Raw genomic sequence first — 19,449 nt, 5'->3', positions numbered from 1 at the left:
AAGTAATCCAAGAAGTGGAGTTGAATTATCTCTGCAGAACATCTGGGCAAACTCTCAAGATACTGGAACCCTGAGCAGAAATTCTCAGAGTGAGATTCATGCAGTCTCTGTGGCTTCTACTCTTCTCTCCCCTGCTGCCTTCAAACATCTGTCTTACCTACTTGTCCCTTTCCAGAACCAATTACTCCATAAGCAAATCATCAGAGATGTCCAGATCCCTTCTCACAGCAATCTGATCCTGTCTGCAGGTTAACTTCAGTGGATATATATATTTTATAGTTTTGTAACATGTGATGTCATTAAACTTATGTTTCTCAAATTGATGATGCCTTACAGTGGATTTCAAGTTTAAAGTTAAATCCCATTACTGCAGCATTTCATAAGTTGCTCATATTGGTGTGACAGGTATTACTAGGGAAATTTTGATGAAGTTTCCAAACCCAAACAGAGAACTCTAAAATGAAAATAACAGCAAGATCACAAATTCTATTAGTGCCACTTGTTCTGGAAACAGACTTAAATCACTAACTTGAGTTATATAGGCTCATCACGTGACAAGCTAGTTAAAGAGAATCTGCAATGGTTCTGATTCTATTTGTTATGGACTGAGTGTTTATGTCCTTCCAAAATTCATATGTTGAAACCCTCATCCCTGATGTGATAGTACTAGGAGGTGAGCCTTTGGGGGGTTAATTAGGTTTAGACCGAGGTCACAAGGGTAGAGCCCCCATGATGGAATTAGTGTCCTTAAAGAATAGGAAGAAACTAGAGCTCACTCTCTGCCATGTGAGGCTACAGCAAGAAGGTAGCCATCTACAAACCAGGAAGAGGGCCCTCACCAGACACTGAACCTGTGGGTAACTTGATCTTGGACTCCTCAGCCTCTAGAACTGTGAGAAATAAATTTATGCCATTTAAACCATCTAGTCTGTGGTATTTTGTTATAGCAGTCCAAACTGACCAATACACTATTCTTCCCTGGGATGGAGTTTGTTGGAATAATCAGAGTTACTTTGGCTGTGTGTTTAGATTACTGACTCAGCATTGGAGATGTTATCGGCAAAATGCCGTTACCTGCACATTTTGGATGTTTCCGGCTGTATCCTGCTTACGGACCAAATGCTTGTGAACCTTCAGATGGGCTGCAAACAACTGCGGATCCTAAAGATGCTATACTGTAGACTTATTTCCAAGTAAGTATGTACCTGAATATGAAAAACTTTGAAACTACTTTCTGAGAAAATAGAATATGTCACCATGGCATTCATAATACATAGTGGCTTTCAGAGTTAGGAAGGTTTCATTTTATTTTTTACCTAATTGAAGCCAATATTTTGGGCTGAACCAAGGGAAGCTCCCTCTAAAATAGTCTTTGTGGCTTCACATTCCTTTCCCAGTAGCCCTTCTACTCTTAGTACTTCCCCTTCTTTGACCATGCAGATGCTCAAAGCCTTAAACTCTGCTCCTCATAGAATAATCACTAGCTCTTCCTCTACTCCTCTCTCAAAATATTTCCATTCAGTTAATCTCCTCTAGGGGTTAAGGAACTAATCAGACTAAACTAGCTCACAATTAGGTACAAATTACTAACAGTTATCCTAAGAGCCCCCATCTCTCCCAAAGCTATTTGTTTGACAGTTGTTATTTAACTAAGATCTAGAGCTCAGAGTAAGGTATTCTGATGACTGCTACAGGCCAAATGCCTATTTACTCAATTTACAAAATATTTCCAGTGAAATAACAGTTGGGTAAATAAGCAATCTATAAAGGTAGAAGGTATTAGGTGTCCACCCTGTGAGTTTTTAGATAGAAAGCAGTTATTTGCTCCATTGTTCATTTCTTTTTCTATTGACTGAAAGTAAAAATGTGCAAGTATTTTAACTGACCTCTTGAAGTAACCTGTGGAGTGTTCAAATGAGAATTCTTGACCAATCCCTGAAGGTCAGGTTCTTTTCTGAAGGTTGGAAAAATGAATACTAAGAATTAATATTATCCAAGTACAAAGTACATAATGTGTTCTAAGCATGTAGATTTCACAGAAGAACTTTCTTAATTAAGCAGCCCTGGCATGAGCTGAACCATGAGATCTGGTCACTTGATGCCTGAGGAAGAAAATGATTTCTGATCTAAGGATGTGTGTGCTAAAATGAAATGAAAAACAAAACAAAAACAAAACTATTACTTGTAAAATAGGCACTCCCACTGGGCCCAGGCTTGCCGGGGACGAGGGCAGCCAACTGAAGCTGGATCAGAAAAAAGGGGGCAGGTTCTTAAAAATTTTTGGAGAGGAGTGGAGACTCAGCCCTTCTTGATAGGTCTGGAGATGACTGACATGGATATTATTAACTTCATTTAAAGTGTATACCATGAAATGAGGTCCTACAAGTCCCTGCTGACCCTGTCATATCGTTAAACAGCCAACTTTGGGCAAGATGACAGTAAATGAATTAATATAATACACAAAGGAGTTCAGCTTCTAATCTTTTGACTGTATTTTGCCAATCATTATTTTGGTGAGGTAATATTACTGAACTTCTAAAACGTAGGATTTTAAGTAGAATGAATGAAGACTTTCTATCCAGGGCCTCTCTGATCCTAAACATGGTGAACGTAATCATGGTATGGGATGTTAAAGTGTAATAAATATGGTGCTTGGTCAAGAAGACCCAAGATATCTAGTAATTTCCAATTCCTGCCTTTGACTACCCACTCCTCTTGCAAGGTCCTTAGATAAAAATATGCAAAGAAAATAAAACAAGTAAGATTTTACTACTAGGGGTTGGCCCCCAAAACCCAATGCAAAACTCTAGTTAACTAACTGAATCTATGGAAAATTCCTTTACCTAATCCAGGACAGCCAAAAGGCCTATTTTGTTTTCTACCACTAAGCCTGTCTGTCCCTATCAGCAAGAAGCAGACAGAGACTTGGCCCTAATACCTAGAGGGGAGCTGGCTTGTCTGCCCATCTCATTGTCTAAAGAGGCCAAACCACTGTAGTTTCCCTTATAGCTCCACTCCTGCTAAGATCCAGCAAGAAAGAGGCCTAGAATTCTCTGATTCTATCCTTGTCTAGCAATGGAGAAGGGCTATCCCCACGGCAGGGTGGCTAGACTACTTAGGCTCCAGAAGCATCTGTCTTGACATCCTGCTTCTAGGAGAGGATGCTGTTTGTCAGTCAAGGAGCTCCCAAGATACTTGGGCTTCAAAACTTTGATTAGAGAAGTGGTAAGGCCTGGCCACATTCTGCTGTTTGGGGTCAGCTCTAGAGACTGTAGAGCATCTTCTTCTCCACTTAGATCCATGGGATCCTTGGGTGGAACTGGAAGTGATGCAGAGTATGTGGACCCTTCAAGACGCAAGCTCGTGATGACATCTAATCCCTTACCTATGTTCACTCTAAAAAAGCACAGTTGTTTCCTTTTACTCCCTCAACAGCAAGAGCTTTGTTTTGTCTGGGTGAAATGGAACATTTGGTAGTTAGGATATAGGAGATTTTTCTTGGGAAGAGGTTCAATGACTTTGAATCACAAAGCAATGTATTCCCACACATCTGATTCCATTTGAACATAAAAGTGTACGGTGCAGCCCTTAAAATCCAATTATAGCCCTCAGAAGAAACTGTTCTATATACAAATTCCCCCATACTCAATGGAATCTGAAAACACTGCAACAGCTTTACAAATCAAAGAGGTCTGTTCAGCCCACCCTATCTGAACTAGGGGAGTAGCAAACTTTTGGTCAATGAGCAAATTGGTTGAAGCACTTCCAGCATGAGATATGCTGTCATTCTACAACCCCAGAGCCTGAAGGGATCCCAGGAAGTGATTCCAGAAGTCCCATGTGGAGACATAATAAAGGCTCCTTTAATTCAAGGAGAAATAAGTAATAACTAAGATTATAAATTTGATGGGAAAATCTAGCTGTCTACATTTGAAGCAGTTGTATTCAACTAACCTTTCAATTTATGGACCTCTGTGGGGAAAGCAAGACAGGCAATGGAGATGAAGGAAAGCATAGTGGAAAAGAGGGAGAAAGACCCAAACAATGGTCTCCACAACTCAGGAGGGTCTGAAACACAAAGAGGCAGAAGAGCCATTAAGTCTATAATTAGCAAAGAGCAAAGGGACCTTTCTGATATTTTTGTGTCTGGAGTCCAAAACTTTAAACTTTAGAGAGATGAGTAGAGAAAGTCTAGGTAGTCTTGAGAGTCCCAAACAGCAGTATAGAGATTCCTTGAAGACCTTATTTAGCAGTTGCTGGCAGCATAAATTACTACCTAGGTACTCTAAGATCTGTGTTGTTAGGAAATAAAACTCAGAGTTCTCCTCTCTAGCTCATGGAAAGGTCTTTGTGGAAAGGCCTTTGTAATCTGAACCTACTGAATTTTATTATTAATATGAACAAATAATATTACTTAACAATTATCATTTGCCATGTACTGTGCTAAATCCTATTTTATGTTTATTATCTAATCCTCACAAATACACTATTACCATAAAAATGAATAAGGAAACTGGTATAAACAGGTTAAATAACATGCCCAAAGTCATACAAATAAAAGACAGGGCCATACTCTGTACCTAGGTCTTATCATTGCTATGCTGCTCTTTTATCTTTAGATTAGTGATTTTCAAGTTTTTTAAAGCTCTAACATTCAAGAGATTTGATCAATAAGGGGAGACAAGTACTATTTGCCCAATTTACTTGCTGATGTATAAATAAGAGGCTGATTACAAGTAGTCTTTGGTGTAGGCTCCAATTCCCCTTTCTTTTAGCTTACTCAAGAAACTAGAAGGAAATGTGAGGGCAAGTGATGTTATTACAGGGATAACCTTGAATCCCCTTTAATATATAAAAAACAAAAATCACTTACAAACTTCAAAATATCATTATTATTAACCATCTGATACTTTACAACTGTGTGGCATATCGTGTTTGAAAATCATTGTTCTATACTGATCCAAAGAAACCTCTCGCCAGGTTAAATGTGTAATGACTAACCACTGCAGTAGACTGCTTCAATTCTCAAATCATTTCCTACGAGGTCTTGGAGTCACTCAGGCCTAAGTACCTGAGTAGAAGGTACTCAAAGGATTCCACATGCACTTGAAGAAACTTAGAACACACAGTGATTCCTAAGTAGACATTTTCTTTTCAATATTTCCCAGCTCCCATCTATACTAGAGCATTAAGCTATTAAAAAGAGAGAGAGGGAGTTTGAGACAAACAGACACACGTGTTTCTGGCAGGAGCATTCAGTTTCTACATTTTCAAGTTTCCTATACTTTTCAAAAATGCTTGTGTGTAAACACACAGTTACACAGGATGCTGTGAAAAAGAACTCAGAGAAACACTGGCGGTCACCATGCTGGTCTGTTCTCTTGGTTAGGTCCTGAGTCTTAGGAGTCAGTCCATGTGAGGATGCCAAAGGGCAGCTCATTCATGGCCTAAGGATTTTCTAAAGGGTAGAGAGGAAGTAGACTAGGGAATAGTCTATACCAGTAGCTAAATTCTAAAAATAATACCAGATTTGCCCTGGGCAGATTCAGATTTTCAGTTTTTTCCCCAGGACCAGCCTTGCCATGAAAGTAAGTAGGATTAAGATAGGACCTAGAGACATTCTAGACTTGAGGAAGCCTTAACCTTTCGGCATTTGTGACTGGGGGAAGAGAGGTCTCAGACCTGATCCTTTGCTCCTCTCTAGTCTGGATCACCTCCAATGGTCAGGAGACCCTCTGATGTTTAGTTTCACTGAAGCTGACTGTGGGTAAAATGGAGAACAGTGTTTACCACTAAAAGCTAAAGTAGGGGTGGTGTGGAATCAAGAAATAAGCAAATCTAAGAAATGCATATACCTCTGTGTACTTCATCCATGGCTGGGGCTCAATATGCAGCTCTTTTTTTAAAATATGCAGTTCATTTTGATTCTGTCACATCACACTGCATTTAATGAGTAGTCTCCCTATTCATTCCTTACTTTGCTTGTCTATATTGAGTCAAAATCCTCAACTTTCTTTTTCTTGTTATTTTCTCAAACTCCCATTATTTGCTAATTTTTTAATATCACAATTACCATCTAACTTACCGGGGCTTATAACTGACTGAGGAACTCTACTACCCAATATGTATACATTCCCAGACTTAGCATTAAGAGTACTTATCCTCTTACCAGTTATCTAGAATTCTCAAAAACTGTTGCTCCTCTGAGGTCAGAAGTTATACATAATTTGGTCAACTACTTACAAATTTTTTACTCCCCAAACATGTCCAATAGGTCAAGACCACTGTTGCCTCTAACTGCAGTAGTCTTGTTATCATCAGTGGCATTAAATCATTACCAACAACTGTGAAATACAGTATGTGTGTCCAGAGCTCTGCTCTTAGGATGTTGGAAACAGCAAACTAAGAATGCCTCTTCTAAACCAAAAAACAAAAACAAAAACAAAAACAAACCAGCAGAAGATAAGAGAGCTAAAGGACTTCCTCGTGTAAGCTACTAAAGTCTCATGATTTGGCTGTTATTGCTGGATTTCAGGGAGATACAAAGAAATGCAATATACCCTTAAATACCTTCTTAAAGAAAAGGAAAATAACAAAGTTTAAAATTATAAACAATTAATACCATGAAGTTATGTACTGGAAAGAAATTAATTGTATGATCAACTTCCTGTAAAACTTCAGAGGAGGAAAGGATTGGGTTGGAGTCTTGAAAGATGGGTAAAGTTTAGACAGGCAGAGATAGGCTGAAGGGTAAGTAACAATAGACCTCTGCTGCCCAGGGTAGTGCTTTAACCATTTGAAACTGATTGTGCCAATGTTTCAGCTTCAGAGTCCTCCCAGCATTTGGTATATTATATTGTGGTAGGTTCTTGAGGTAAAAACATCTCCCAGGAAACATGTTAAAAAATATGGCAACCTCAACTACATAGAATTGAAAAGGGAGAAAAACCTTCAGAAGAAAATAGGGAAAGCTAAAGATATAACACTATTATTTTTGCATAATAATATCCTACGTAGAGGACATAGAAAGATTATACAAGAAGTTTAAAACACAGGATCACACTTTTAAAAAAAGATTAAAAAATTAACAGAATGTAAAATTTTATATATTTAACTATAAACTTATCATTTTCAAATTTCAATTTCTCGAAAGAGAAGACACCTGTTTGCCAAGTTTTAATCCACCAGGACTGGTGGCTCAGAACTAGAAATTAGTATAACAATTGTTTTTATTCAAATTGTTTTTTAAACTTCTTTAAAGTCTTGCAAGTGCAAATGTATTAGCCAAAAAGCAATGTGGTAAGAGACAGAATTGGCAATGCTCTGGTTGTCTCCCTGCTGAGTTTGCTTACAATTATTTTAAAACACCTAAGATTTGATTCAAGTGAAACGGTATTTCAAACAACTGATGTATCTTAGCCTTTTTGATTTCATTACCCTACCAGAACTCATATAGCCACTGACCACAAACTTAAGTCAAAGCATATGATAATACCAGCCTCCATATCAATGACTGTTTCCAAACTGCTGCAATTAATAACTCAACGTAATATACAGCAATAACAGGCAAAGTAGCCCCTACGTGGGCAAACATTATTACTCATTTCCGATCCTAGGGAAGCTGCCAATTACTCATTTCCTGTTTGGTACTGGTCTCAAGATTCAAACCAACTTTCTAGGAAAATCCTTCTGTCTTGGAAATGACATTATTTTCAAGTTAGATATACTTTTTTTTTTCTGATGCTGCAATATTGTGCTTTATAAGACATATACATTTGGTCATTTAGATGATCAAAATATATTTCTCATATATATTTGGAGAGTGGTATGCCTGGAGAGAGCATGGAAGCTCAGCATCCTTTCCCTATACATCTCTGATACCTGGTTGTTCTTGAGTAATATCCTTTAATAAACCAGTGATCCAGCAAATAAAATGTTTCTGTGTTCTGTGAGCAGCTCTAGCTGGTAGATCAGAAGCCCAGGTAACAACCTGGTATCTGAAGTGGAGGGTGATCTGTGGAACTGAGCCCTTAATTTGTGGAATCTAACGCTATTTCCAGGTAGATAGCGTCAGAATTGAGTTGAATTATAGGACATCCAGCTGGTGTCTGAGAATTGCTTGGTGGTGTTGGGAATGCCCTCCTCCCGCCATGTTGGAATTGGGGTCCTGAACAACTTTTAGATGACTTCTTTGCTTCCTTCCTCCTAAGCGAGACAGTAACAATATTTTTAGTCATTTTGATCATGGACACCTTTGAGACTTCGATGAAAGTCACAAACCCTCTCCTCAAAAAAATGCATAGTAGATACAAAACTGCATGAATTTTCAGGGAGTTCATGGGCCTCCCTGAAGTTCATCCATGTATCCAACAGGGATCTGTGGACTCTAGGTTAAGAGCTCCTGCTCTGGTGCACGGCCAGCCTTCACAGGTTGGCTGGTTAGGATACTCCCTCATCAAAGAAACTGGAAGTATCAGGCAGAGGGCTCATTTAAGAGTGCTATAGAGTGCCCTCAGTGTTCCTACGTCATGGCCATGCAGTTTCCTTACCCATTTACTGTATCTGTTAATCTCTGAACTGGATGAACCAGAGAACTATTGAGCTACTTAAGCTTTGGGATACTGATTATTAGCACAATTTACCCACACGCTCCCCCTCAAGAAGGCAAGAGAGATGTGAAATGAATTCAAGTTGTGACAGTGAGTTCTTTAATTCCAAATGTGATCTAGTTTGAAAATTCTGCACTAGTGATTACTTCTGCAACTAGCTAATGCTCATCACTGTTATTACAGGGAAGCAGCTAAGAGAATGTCATCTATAGTTCAGCAGCAGGAATATAGTGCTACTGACCCTCCACTTTGGTTTGGCTATGATTGCGAAGGCAAGCCTCTTCCAGAGCAACAAGATATAACACAACTTAAAGATTCAGAATTGATGGCGAAAGAGTCAACATACAGTAGTGAAGAGGAAGCAGTATGACCTTCAACCTCAAGCAGGAAGAACAAAAAATGTAGAACTTGGCAACTTCATTTCGTCCAAGTATTTTTACTAGCTGGATCTTAACCATGTAAACAAGCAGCAAATCATCTCCAGATTCTTATTCCAGCTACAAATGTTTCTAAATACATCTATAAGTTCTTCTGTCTAATAATCATGATTAAAAAAAGCCAAGTCAAGCACTGCTACTATGTAAATTTTCCACTTAAATTTACCTTAATCAAACCAATAGTTTTGATGAGATTATCAAATTTAAGGTTACAGTTGTACGAAACAATCCTGAGAGATGTGATGTTATTTACAAGGAATTTAGAAGCTTCTCTTTAGAAAAGAAAGCAGAAGGCTATATAAATCAGAGTAAGAGTTTGAGTAAGGGCAATGACTTTAAGGATCTATATATATTTTATATATAGTAGTCAGTACATGTTAATCCCAGACTCCTAATTTATCCCTCCCCCCACCACCTTTCCCCTTTGGTAACCGTAAGTTTGCTTTCTATGTCTGTGGGTCTAGTTTTGTTTTGTAAACAAGTCCATTTGTAGCTTTTCTTTTTTTAGATTCCATGTATAAGAGATATCATATGATATTTGTCTTTGCCTGGCTTACTTCACTTAACGTGATAATCTCTAGGTCCATCCTTGCTGCTGCAAATGGTATTACTTCATTATTTTTAAGACTAATATTCCATTACACACACACACACACACACACACACACACACACACCCCGCACATCTTCTTTCTCCATTCATCTGTTGATGGACACTTAGGTTGCTTCCATGTCTTCGCTATTGCAAATAGTGCTGCAATGAACATTGGGGTGCAAGTATCTTTTCGAATTATAGTTTTCTCCAGATATATGCCCAGGAGTGGGATTGCTGGATCATATGAAAGAAATTGAAGATGACACAAACAGATGGACAGATATAATGTGTTCTTGAATTGGAAGAATCAATATTTTTAAAAATGACTATACTACCCAAGGCAATCTACAGATTCAATGCAATCCCTATCAATTTACCAATGGCACTTTCCACAGAACTAGAACAAAAATAAATTTTTAATTTGTATGGAAACACAAAAGATCCTGAATAGCCAAAGCAATCTTGAGAAAGAAAAACAGAGCAGGAGGAATGAGGCTGACTTCAGACTATACTACAAAGCTACAGTAATCAAGACAGTATGGTAGTGGCACAAAAACAGAAATATAGGTCAATGGAAGAGGATAGAAAGCCCAGAAATAAACCCACACACCTATGGTCAATTAACCTATGACAAAGGAGACAAGAAGAAACAATGGAGAAAAGAGTCTCCTCAATACGTGGTGCTGGGAAAACTGGACAGCAATATACAAAAGAACGAGATTATAACATTCTCTAACACCGTACACAAAAATAAACTCGAAGTAGATTAAAGACCTAAATGTAAGACCAAATACTATAAATCTCCTAGAGGAAAACACAGGCAGAACACTCTGACATAAATTGCAGAAATATCTTTTTGGATCCATCTCCTAGAGTAATGGAAACAAAATCAAAAATAAACAAATGGGACCTAATTAAACTTAAAAGCTTTTGCACAGCAAAGGAAATCTTAAACAAAAAGACAACCTACAGAATGGGAGAAAATGTTTGCAAACGATGTGACAGACAAGGGATTAATTTACAACAGATACAAACAGCTCATATAGCTCAATATCAAAAAACCCCAAACAACCCAATCCAAAAATGGGCAGAAGACCTAAATAGACATTTCTCCAAAAAAAGACATACAGATGGCCAACGTGAAAAAATGCTCAACATCGCTAAATATTAGAGAAATGCAAATCAAAATTATAATGAGGTATCACCTCACTCTGATCAGAATGGCTACAAGTAATAAATGCTGGGGAGGGAGTGGAGAAAAGGGAACCCTCCTATACGGTTGGTGGAAATGTAAATTGGTGCAGCCACTATGGAACAGTATGGAGGCTCCTTAAAAAACAGAAAGATCCTCTTTTAATCAAATTTGCACTACGGAAGAATTTTTCAAACTATGCTATATCAAAAAAGCTCCCAATTTTATGCTAGGAGATATGGGTTACTGATTGTATATCTACAGATTAATTTTAAAAGCTTTAATCTATGAATTTTTACCATTCTGGTAAAAGATAATTCTCTTTGGATTTTAACAGAATTCAAATGATCACATGCCAGTATATCATTATTTGATACTATGTAACACGGATGTTTATAGAGTCCAGGAAAGGAAGAAATCTATTCTGACTGCCACAATGTTGGTAATATTAGATCAGTCTTTTAACCTTTTTATTCCCTCCATTACTCATCTCTTAAATGGGGTTACTGTCTTTTGTACCCCACAAATGTGAAGTAAGGATAAAACGTAAGGTAAAAGATATGAAAGTTATTTTGAAAAGTTTTTAAAGGTCTTATTTTTTTAAAAGGTATTTTACAAGGTATTATTATAGGGTACTCTGATATCAGCTAAATGCTTTTAGTAATTCTCCCCTTTCTTAGGTTGGTTTTGAAAGTTTTTGAAGTAGGTAGTATCATTTAGCTGTAGAATGGTTCCTGGAAGTGGATGACAGGAGAATCAGCCGAGTAGGAAATTTTAAGACCTAACCCAAGAGACATAAGATGACTGTTCCAGAGGGTGATTTTTAACTAAATTTGGAGATTCTGGCAGCTGCATATAAATTGGCTTCTGACCCCTAAGTGTCTCAAGCACACAACTGGAGACCTATACAAGAGGCAACTGCTTTCTAAAGGAATAACACCTGCATGGGGAAGACCAGGGTTAAGGAGAAACATACCCTGTTATGTTCTCTAGAAATCAGGCAGGGTATTTAACTGTCCAAGTTTGCTCCAAAACTCTTTGAGTAAGGTCTTCTTTTAAACAAGAAGAGGAGACACATTTGTTAATTATGAGGAGACACATTTTATAGTTACAGAAATGAAAGAAAAAGGGTAGGTGTTAGAAAAAGTGGGCTATGAAAGGGGACCAAGAAGTAGAGAGAACAGGTGGTGAAATCTTTAAGTTCTCAGTGCAAAGTACTCAAGGTATCCAAAATATTACTTAGGTCTTCAGATCTTAAGCATTTGAAATATATAGGTCTGTGTTCAAGAGAGTAAAATATGTGACATTTCCTTTCTGTTTGGACTTGACTATGTTATCCAAAGATGTACCATTCCTTTAATAATTTTAAATACAGTTGACTGCTGTTTATGCTCATGACCTTTCTGGCTGTTGTTGACCAATTTCATAAACTTTATTTTTAGTCATGAAAGTATTCATATAATTGCATAAGGTGAAAAAGATTATAAAAATTGCCTCATTGCTTCCCAGTTTCCTCTCCTTAATAACTTAACACACACACACCACAACCACATCAAACATACTAACAAGTGTTGTCCAAACTCATACAAATTTTGATTTCATGAAGGGTGAACTAAAAAGTGACTTTGAGACACCCCGCAAAGCTGACTTTTTGTTTCATAAATAAGAAGTTAAAGGCAGAACTCCAAATAAATTAAATATTAACAAAAAGAGACTATTACAAGTCATATTTGGAAAGGCTTATTAGAAAATCGGAGCTTAAGAACTGATTTATCCTAAGCATAAGAAATACAGTTCAGTAGATAGGCTTATTCAGTGTTGTATAATTTAAATGTTCCAGGAGTAAACATGTAAGGTTTGAAAGAAAGAGAATTCATAAAATAACTTTATATAGTACGCCACTGTAAAAGTGAAAATCTGTCTTCATACATCAGGCTATAAAGTAGCTGAATGCCCCCTCCCCGCAATGCATTATGTCTTAAATTACATACAAAAAATAAGAATCAGTAGCAACTGCATCATATTTGTGATGTGTTTTATTCACAGCTTAAAGTTATATTGTTGTCATAGTAAGCACAATACTAAGTAGAAAAATGTTACACAAGAGCTCTGGTACAAATAATTTCAAAATAGCTGCCCCCTATTACCTATATTTTTGTAAAATTTCTTCTTCTTGAGTGTAAGTGGAAACTATGAATATGATATCACTCCATGATTATGTTACATTATATGGCAAAACAAAGATTATCCTGAGTAGGCCTGACCTAATCCTCTGAGCTCTTTAAAAGCAGAGTTATCCCAAGGTGGCTGCAGAAAAAGAGCTCAGATAGTCAAAGCATGAGAAGGACTGATTGCATTAGTGCTGGCCTGAAGACAGAGAAGGCCATGTGAAAAGAGATGCAGGTGGCCTCTAGAAGTTTAGAGTGATTGCCAACTGACAGCCAGCATGGAAACAGAGATCTCAGTCACACAGTCACAAGGAACTGCATTTTGCCAACAATACGAATGAGCTTGGAAGTAGACTATTCCTCAGATCATCTAGATGAGAGCTCAGGCTGGACACCACCTTAAGTCCAGCCTTGTGGATAACCCGAGCAGAGAATCTAACCATGCTGAGCTCGACCTACAGAACTGTGAGCTGATAAACAGGTGTTAGTATTTTTTTTTTCAGCTTAACAACTGATTTTATTTTTCAAACAATTTTAATGAGGTATAGTTGATATAAAATATTATATGTTTCAGGTGTACAACATAGTGATTGACAATTTTTAAAGGTTATGTTCCATTTATAGTTATTATAAAATATTGGCTATATCTCCTGTGTTGTACTATATATCCTTGTAGCTTATTTTATATATAGTAGTTTGTACCTCTTAATCCCCTACCCCTATCCTGCCCCTCCCCACTTCCCTCTTCCCATTGGTAACCACTAGTGTGTGTTCTCTCTGAGTCTGCTTCTTTTTTGTTATATTCACTAGTTTGTTTTATTTTTTAGATTCCACATACAAGTGATATCATACGGTATTTGTCTTTCTCTGACTTATTTCACTTAGCATAATACCCTCCAGGTCCATCCATGTTGCTGTAAATGGCAAAATTTCATTCTTTTTCATGGCTGAGTAGTATTCCAGTGTGTGTGTACATCTTCTTTATCCATTCATCTGTTAACGAACACTTAGGTTGCTTCCATATTTTATCAATTATAAATAACACTGCTATGACTACTGGGGTGCATGTATCTTTTCAAATTAGTATTTTTGTTTTTCTTTCAGATAAATACCCAGGAGTGGAATTGCTGGGTCATGTTAGTGCTATTTTTTGTTTTTTTTGATAAACCACCATACTGTTTTCCATGGTGGCTGCACCAATTTACATTCTCACCAAGTGTAAGAACTTTGCCTTTTCTCCACATCCCTGCCAACATTTTTTGTGACCTTTTATGATGATAGCCATTTTGACAAATGTGAGATGATATCTCATTGGGGTTTTAATTTGAATTTCTCTGATTATTAATGATGTTGAGCATCTTTTCAAGTGCCTGTGCCCATCTGTATGACTTGTTTAGAAAAATATCTATTTGGGTCTTCTGCCCATTTTTTAATCAGGTGTTTTTTTCTTTTTTCTTTTTTTTTTGATGTTGAATTGTAAGAGCTGTTGTATATTTTGGATATAAACCTCTATGGGTCATATCATTTGCAAATATTTTCTCCCATTCAGTAGGTTGCCTTTTTATTTTGTTGATGATTTCCTTTGCTGTGCTAAAGCTTTTAAATTTAATTAGGTCCCATTTGTTTATCTTTGCTTTTATTTCCTTTGCTTTAGGAGACAGATCTCCCAAAATATTGCTACAAGTTATGTCAAAGAGTGTTCCGCCTATGCTTTCTTCAAGTTTTGCTTTCTGGTATTACATTTAGGTCTTTAATCCTTTTTGAGTGTTTTTGCATACGGTTTTAGAGAATATTATAATTTTATTCTTTTACATGTAGCTGTCCAGTTTTCCCAGCACCACTTATTGAAAAGACTGTCCTTTTTTCACTGTAATATATTCTTGCCTCCTTTCTCATAGATTAATTGACTGTAAGTGTGTGGGTTTATTTCCTGGCTCTCTGTTCTGTTCCACTGATCTACATATCTGTTTTTGTGCCAATTCCATACTGTTCTGATAACTGTAGCTTTACAGTATAGTCTGAAGACAGGGAGCATAATTCCTCCAGCTCTGTTCTTTCTGAAGATTGTTTTAGTTATTCAGGGTCTTCTGTGTTTCCACACAAATTTTAGGAATAATTATTTTAGTTGTGTGAAAAAAATGCCCTTGGTATTTTGATATAGATTGCATTGAATCTGTAGACTGTCTTGGCTAGTATGGTCATTTTACAATATTAATTCTTCCAATCCATGAACACAGCATACCTTTCCATCTGTTTGAATTGCCTTCAATTTCTTTCATAAGTGTCTTATAGTTTTCCAAGTACAGGTCTTTTACCTCCTTAGGTAGGTTTATTCCTAGGTATTTTATTCTTTTTGATGTGATGGTAAATGAGATCTTCTTAATTTCCCTTTCTGATAGTTCATTGTTAGTGTATAGAGATACAACAGATTTCTGTGTATTAATTTTGTATCCTGCAACTTTACAAATTTAGTCATGAGCTCTAGTAGGTTTTGGTGGTATCTTCAGGATTTTCTATGTATAGTATGCCATCTGCAAACAGTACAGTTTTACTTCTTCCTTTCCAACTTGGATTCCATTTATTTCTTTTTCTTGTTTAACTGCTGTGGCTAGGACTTCCAAAACTATGCTGAATAAAAGTGGCAAGAATGGGCATCCTTGTCTTGTTACTGATCTTAGAGGAAATGCTTTCAGCTTTTCACCACTAAGTATGATGTTAGCATTGGTTTGTCATATATGGCCTTTATTATGTTGAGGTGTGTTCCCTCTAGGCCCACTTTCTGGAGAGTTTTTAATCACAAATGGATGCTGAATTTTGTCAAAAGCTTTTTCTGCATCTATTGGGATGATCATATGGTTTTTATTCTTCAATTTGTTAATGTGGCATATCACACTGATTGATCTGTGGATATTGAAAAATTCTTGCATCCCTAGGATAAATCCCACTTGATCATGGTATATGATCCTTTTGATGTATTGTTGGATTCGGTTTGCTAATGTTTTATTGAGGATTTTTACATCAATGTTCATCAGTGATAATGGCCTGTAATTTGTGTGTGTGTGAGATATCTTTGTCTACTTTTGGTATCAGGGTGATGCTGGCCATGTAGAATCAGTTTGGAAGTGTTCCTTCCTCTGCAATTTTTTGGAATAGTATAATAAGCATAAGTGTTAACTCTTCTCTAAATGTTTGGTAGAATTCATCTGTGAAGCCATCAGGTCATGGACTTTTGTTTGTTGGGAGTTTTTTTTTTTATTACTAATTCAATTTCATTATTTCTAATTGGTCTGTTCATATTTTCTACTTCTTCCTGGTTCAGTCTTGAGAGATTGTACATTTCTAGGATTTGCCCATTTCTTCAACATTGTCCATTTTATTGACATATAGTTGTTTGTAGTAGTCTCTTATGATCCTCTGTATTTCCATGGCAATGGTTGTAACTTCTCCTTTTTCATTTCTGATTTTATTGATTTGGATCCTCTTTTTTTCTTCATGAATCTGGCTAAAGGTTTATCAATTTTCTTTATTTTTTCAAAGAACCAGTTCTTAGCTTCACTGATCTTTTCTACTTTTTTTTTTAAAGAGTCTATTTATTTCTGCTCTGACCTTTATATGATTTCTTTCCTTTGACTAATTTTGGGTTTTGTTTGTTCTTCTTTTTCTAGTTCCTTTAGGTGTAATGTTAGGTTGTTTATTAGAGATTTTTCTTGTTTCCTGAGGCAGGTTTGTATTGCTATAAACTTCCCTCTTAGAACTGCTTTTGCTGCATCCCATAGATTCTAGATTGTTGTGTTTTTTGTTTTCATTTCTCTCCGGGTATTCTTTTATCTCTTCTTTGATTTTGCCAGTGATCTATTGGTTGTTTAGTAGCATATTGTTTAGCCTCCACATGTTTATATTTTTTGCAGTTTTTTTTTTTCTTGTAGTTGATTTCTAGTCTCACAGCATTGTGGTCAGAAAAGATGCTTGACATGATTTCAATTTTCTTTAATTTACCAAGGCTTGTTTTCTGGCCTAGCATGTGATCTATCCTGCAGAATGTTCCATGTGCACTTGAAAAGAATGTGTATTCTGCTGCTTTCTGATGGAATGTTTATATAAGTTCCATCTTGTTTAGTGTGTCATTTAAGGCCTGTGTTTCCTTATTGATTTTCTGTCTGGATGATCTGTCCATTGATGTAAATGGGGTATTAAATTCCCTACTATTTTGCTACTGTCCATTGCTCCCTGTATGTCTGTTAATATTTGCTCTCCTACCCTCATGATTACTAGTTTTGATATCATTTTTTACATATAATTGTCTTGTGTATCCCTTAACTACTTATTGTGGATATAGACAATTTTACTACTTTTGTCTTTCAACCTTCCTACTAGCTTTGTGCATGAATGATTTCCTACCTTTACTATATGTTTGCCTTTACAAATGAGCTTTCTCCTTTCATGATTTTCATGTTTCTTGTGTCCTTTTTTGCTTAGAGAAGTTCCTTTAACATTTCTTTAAAGCTAATTTGGTGATGCTGAACTCTTTTGGCTTTTGCTTCTCTGTAAAGCTTTTGATCTCTCCATCAAATCTGAATGAGAGCCTTGCAGAGTATTCTTGGTTTTTCCCTTTCATCACTTTAAATATATCATGCCATGCCCCTCTGGCCTGAGTTCCCTTTTATGTAATATGTTGCTTTTCCCTTGTTGCTTTTAATATTCTCTTTTATCTTTAATTTTTGCCATTTTAATTACAATGTGTCTTGGTGTCTTCCTCTTTAGGTTAATCCTGTATGGCGCTCACTGCACTTCCTGGACTTAGATGTCTGTTTCCCTTCCCAGGTTAGGGAAGTTTTCAGCTATTATGTCTTCAATTATGTTCTCAGCCCCTTTCTCTCTCTCTTCTCCTTCTGGGAATCCTATAATGCAAATATTAGTGAGCTTGATGTCCCAGAAGTCTCCTAAACTGTCCTCATTTCTTTTCATTTTTTTTTTCCTTCAGCATCACTGATTTCCACTACTCTGTCTTCCAGCTCACTAAACCATTCCCCTGTATCATTTAGTCTACTATTGATTCCCTCTAGTGTATTTTTCATTTCAGTTATTGTATTCTTCATCTCTGTTCGGTTGTTCTTTATATTTTCTAACTCTTTGTTAAAAACTTCTAACATCTCACTCTGTGCATCCATTTGTTTCCCAAGTTCTTTGATCATCTGTACAATCACACCCCTGAACTCTTTCTTGGTTAGACTGCATATCTCCACTTCACTTAGTTCTTCTTCTGGGGTTTTATCTTAATCCTTTGTTTGGAATATGTTCCTCTGTTGCCTCATTTTGCCTAACTAGTTGTTTTTATTTTTATGTACCTGGTAGGTTGGTTATGTTTCCCAACCTTGAAGAAGTGACCTTTTGTGTTGCAGCAGCACACTCTCCTCTCATCAAGTTATACGCTCTAGGGGTTCCTCCTATGGGGGCTGTGTGGGTCTTTCTGTTTTGACAGGCTGACTATGTAGGTGGTCTGATAGGCTAGGTTGGCCCCTGGTCTGCTTGGTTGCCAGGTCCTGCCTTGTGCAGATGCGGCTGGCCACTGGTTGATGGTTGATGGCAGAACCCTGGGAGGCCCTGGGGCTAGTGCTGGGTTACTGCTGGGTGGAGTCAGGGTCCAGAAGATCCCAGGGCAAACAGGTATTATTTTAAGTCAATAAGTTTGTGGTAATTTGTTACAGAAGAAAACTAATAGCTAAGTACAAATTTTGAAAAGGCTGCCCCAAGACATCCCAATTTATTGTTTTCAACACTTATATGAACAGTGGTATTTGAGTTTTTGTAGTCACAGATCTATTAATCGTTGTTAAAATTTAGAAACATAACTCAAACCATTCTCAGTCCTGCAGTTTCAGGGACTGAAACCAGCTTTGGCTTCTAAAGCTTACAGTGCCTTTTGGAGCAACAGCCTTAATCCATTTTTCATGTTTGTTTGCTTGATTCAGGAGCCCTGAAACACAAAATTGCATAAAGTTATATCTTGATTGACAAGAGCAATATTTGACTACATAAATCCTAACACTACATCTCTAAAACTGAAAAACACTTTTGAACTGCAAAAATCTTAGTAAAGACAACCTGAGTTGGAAAAGAGTTGCAAATAGGTTACTTGGGCTTGTTCTCTCCTTTCTTTTCCTCAGAACAACTCTGAAAGGGAAATTACTCTGTTTTTTGTTTGTATTTTTTTTGTATGCAGGTTTTAAAAAGAGCTTTATTTAAGTATAATTGACAAAATAATACATGTATTTAAAGTATGTAATGTAATAAGTTTTTACATATGTAAAAGTCTGCAAAACCATCTCCTCAATCAAGATAATGAACATATCCATCACTACTAAAAGTTTCCTTGTGTCCCTTTGTAATCTTTCCCTCATGCCCCACCCTGCCTGTCACCTCTACACCCCCCCACCAATCCCTCGATAATT

The 19,449-nt window shown here is 36.9% G+C and overlaps 2 protein-coding genes across 6 annotated transcripts in view; one reads left to right on the top strand and one right to left on the bottom strand.

Moving 5' to 3' along the window:
* Positions 1-8,985, top strand: part of FBXL13 (F-box and leucine rich repeat protein 13) — a 165,435-nt gene extending 156,450 nt beyond the window's left edge. The window contains exons 18-19 of the mRNA XM_036862957.1: positions 1,030-1,193; positions 8,793-8,985. Coding sequence (XP_036718852.1) covers positions 1,030-1,193; positions 8,793-8,979 — 351 coding nt within the window. The 3' untranslated portion in view covers positions 8,980-8,985. The remainder of the gene's footprint in view (positions 1-1,029; positions 1,194-8,792) is intronic.
* A 9,739-nt stretch (positions 8,986-18,724) lies between these two features.
* FAM185A (family with sequence similarity 185 member A) overlaps positions 18,725-19,449 on the bottom strand; it is a 66,560-nt gene continuing 65,835 nt past the window's right edge. For 3 of the 5 annotated variants that reach the window (XM_036863666.1, XM_036863669.1, XM_036863670.1), the window contains one exon: positions 18,725-18,974. In XM_036863666.1, coding sequence (XP_036719561.1) covers positions 18,862-18,974 — 113 coding nt within the window. In that variant the 3' untranslated portion in view covers positions 18,725-18,861. The remainder of the gene's footprint in view (positions 18,975-19,449) is intronic. The other 2 variants (XR_005021241.1, XR_005021240.1) reach the window with 1 other exon arrangement.

Source organism: Balaenoptera musculus, chromosome 9, assembly GCF_009873245.2.
Source record: "Balaenoptera musculus isolate JJ_BM4_2016_0621 chromosome 9, mBalMus1.pri.v3, whole genome shotgun sequence".
Lineage (NCBI taxonomy): Eukaryota > Metazoa > Chordata > Mammalia > Artiodactyla > Balaenopteridae > Balaenoptera > Balaenoptera musculus.
This window is presented reverse-complemented; position numbering and strand designations above follow the sequence as displayed.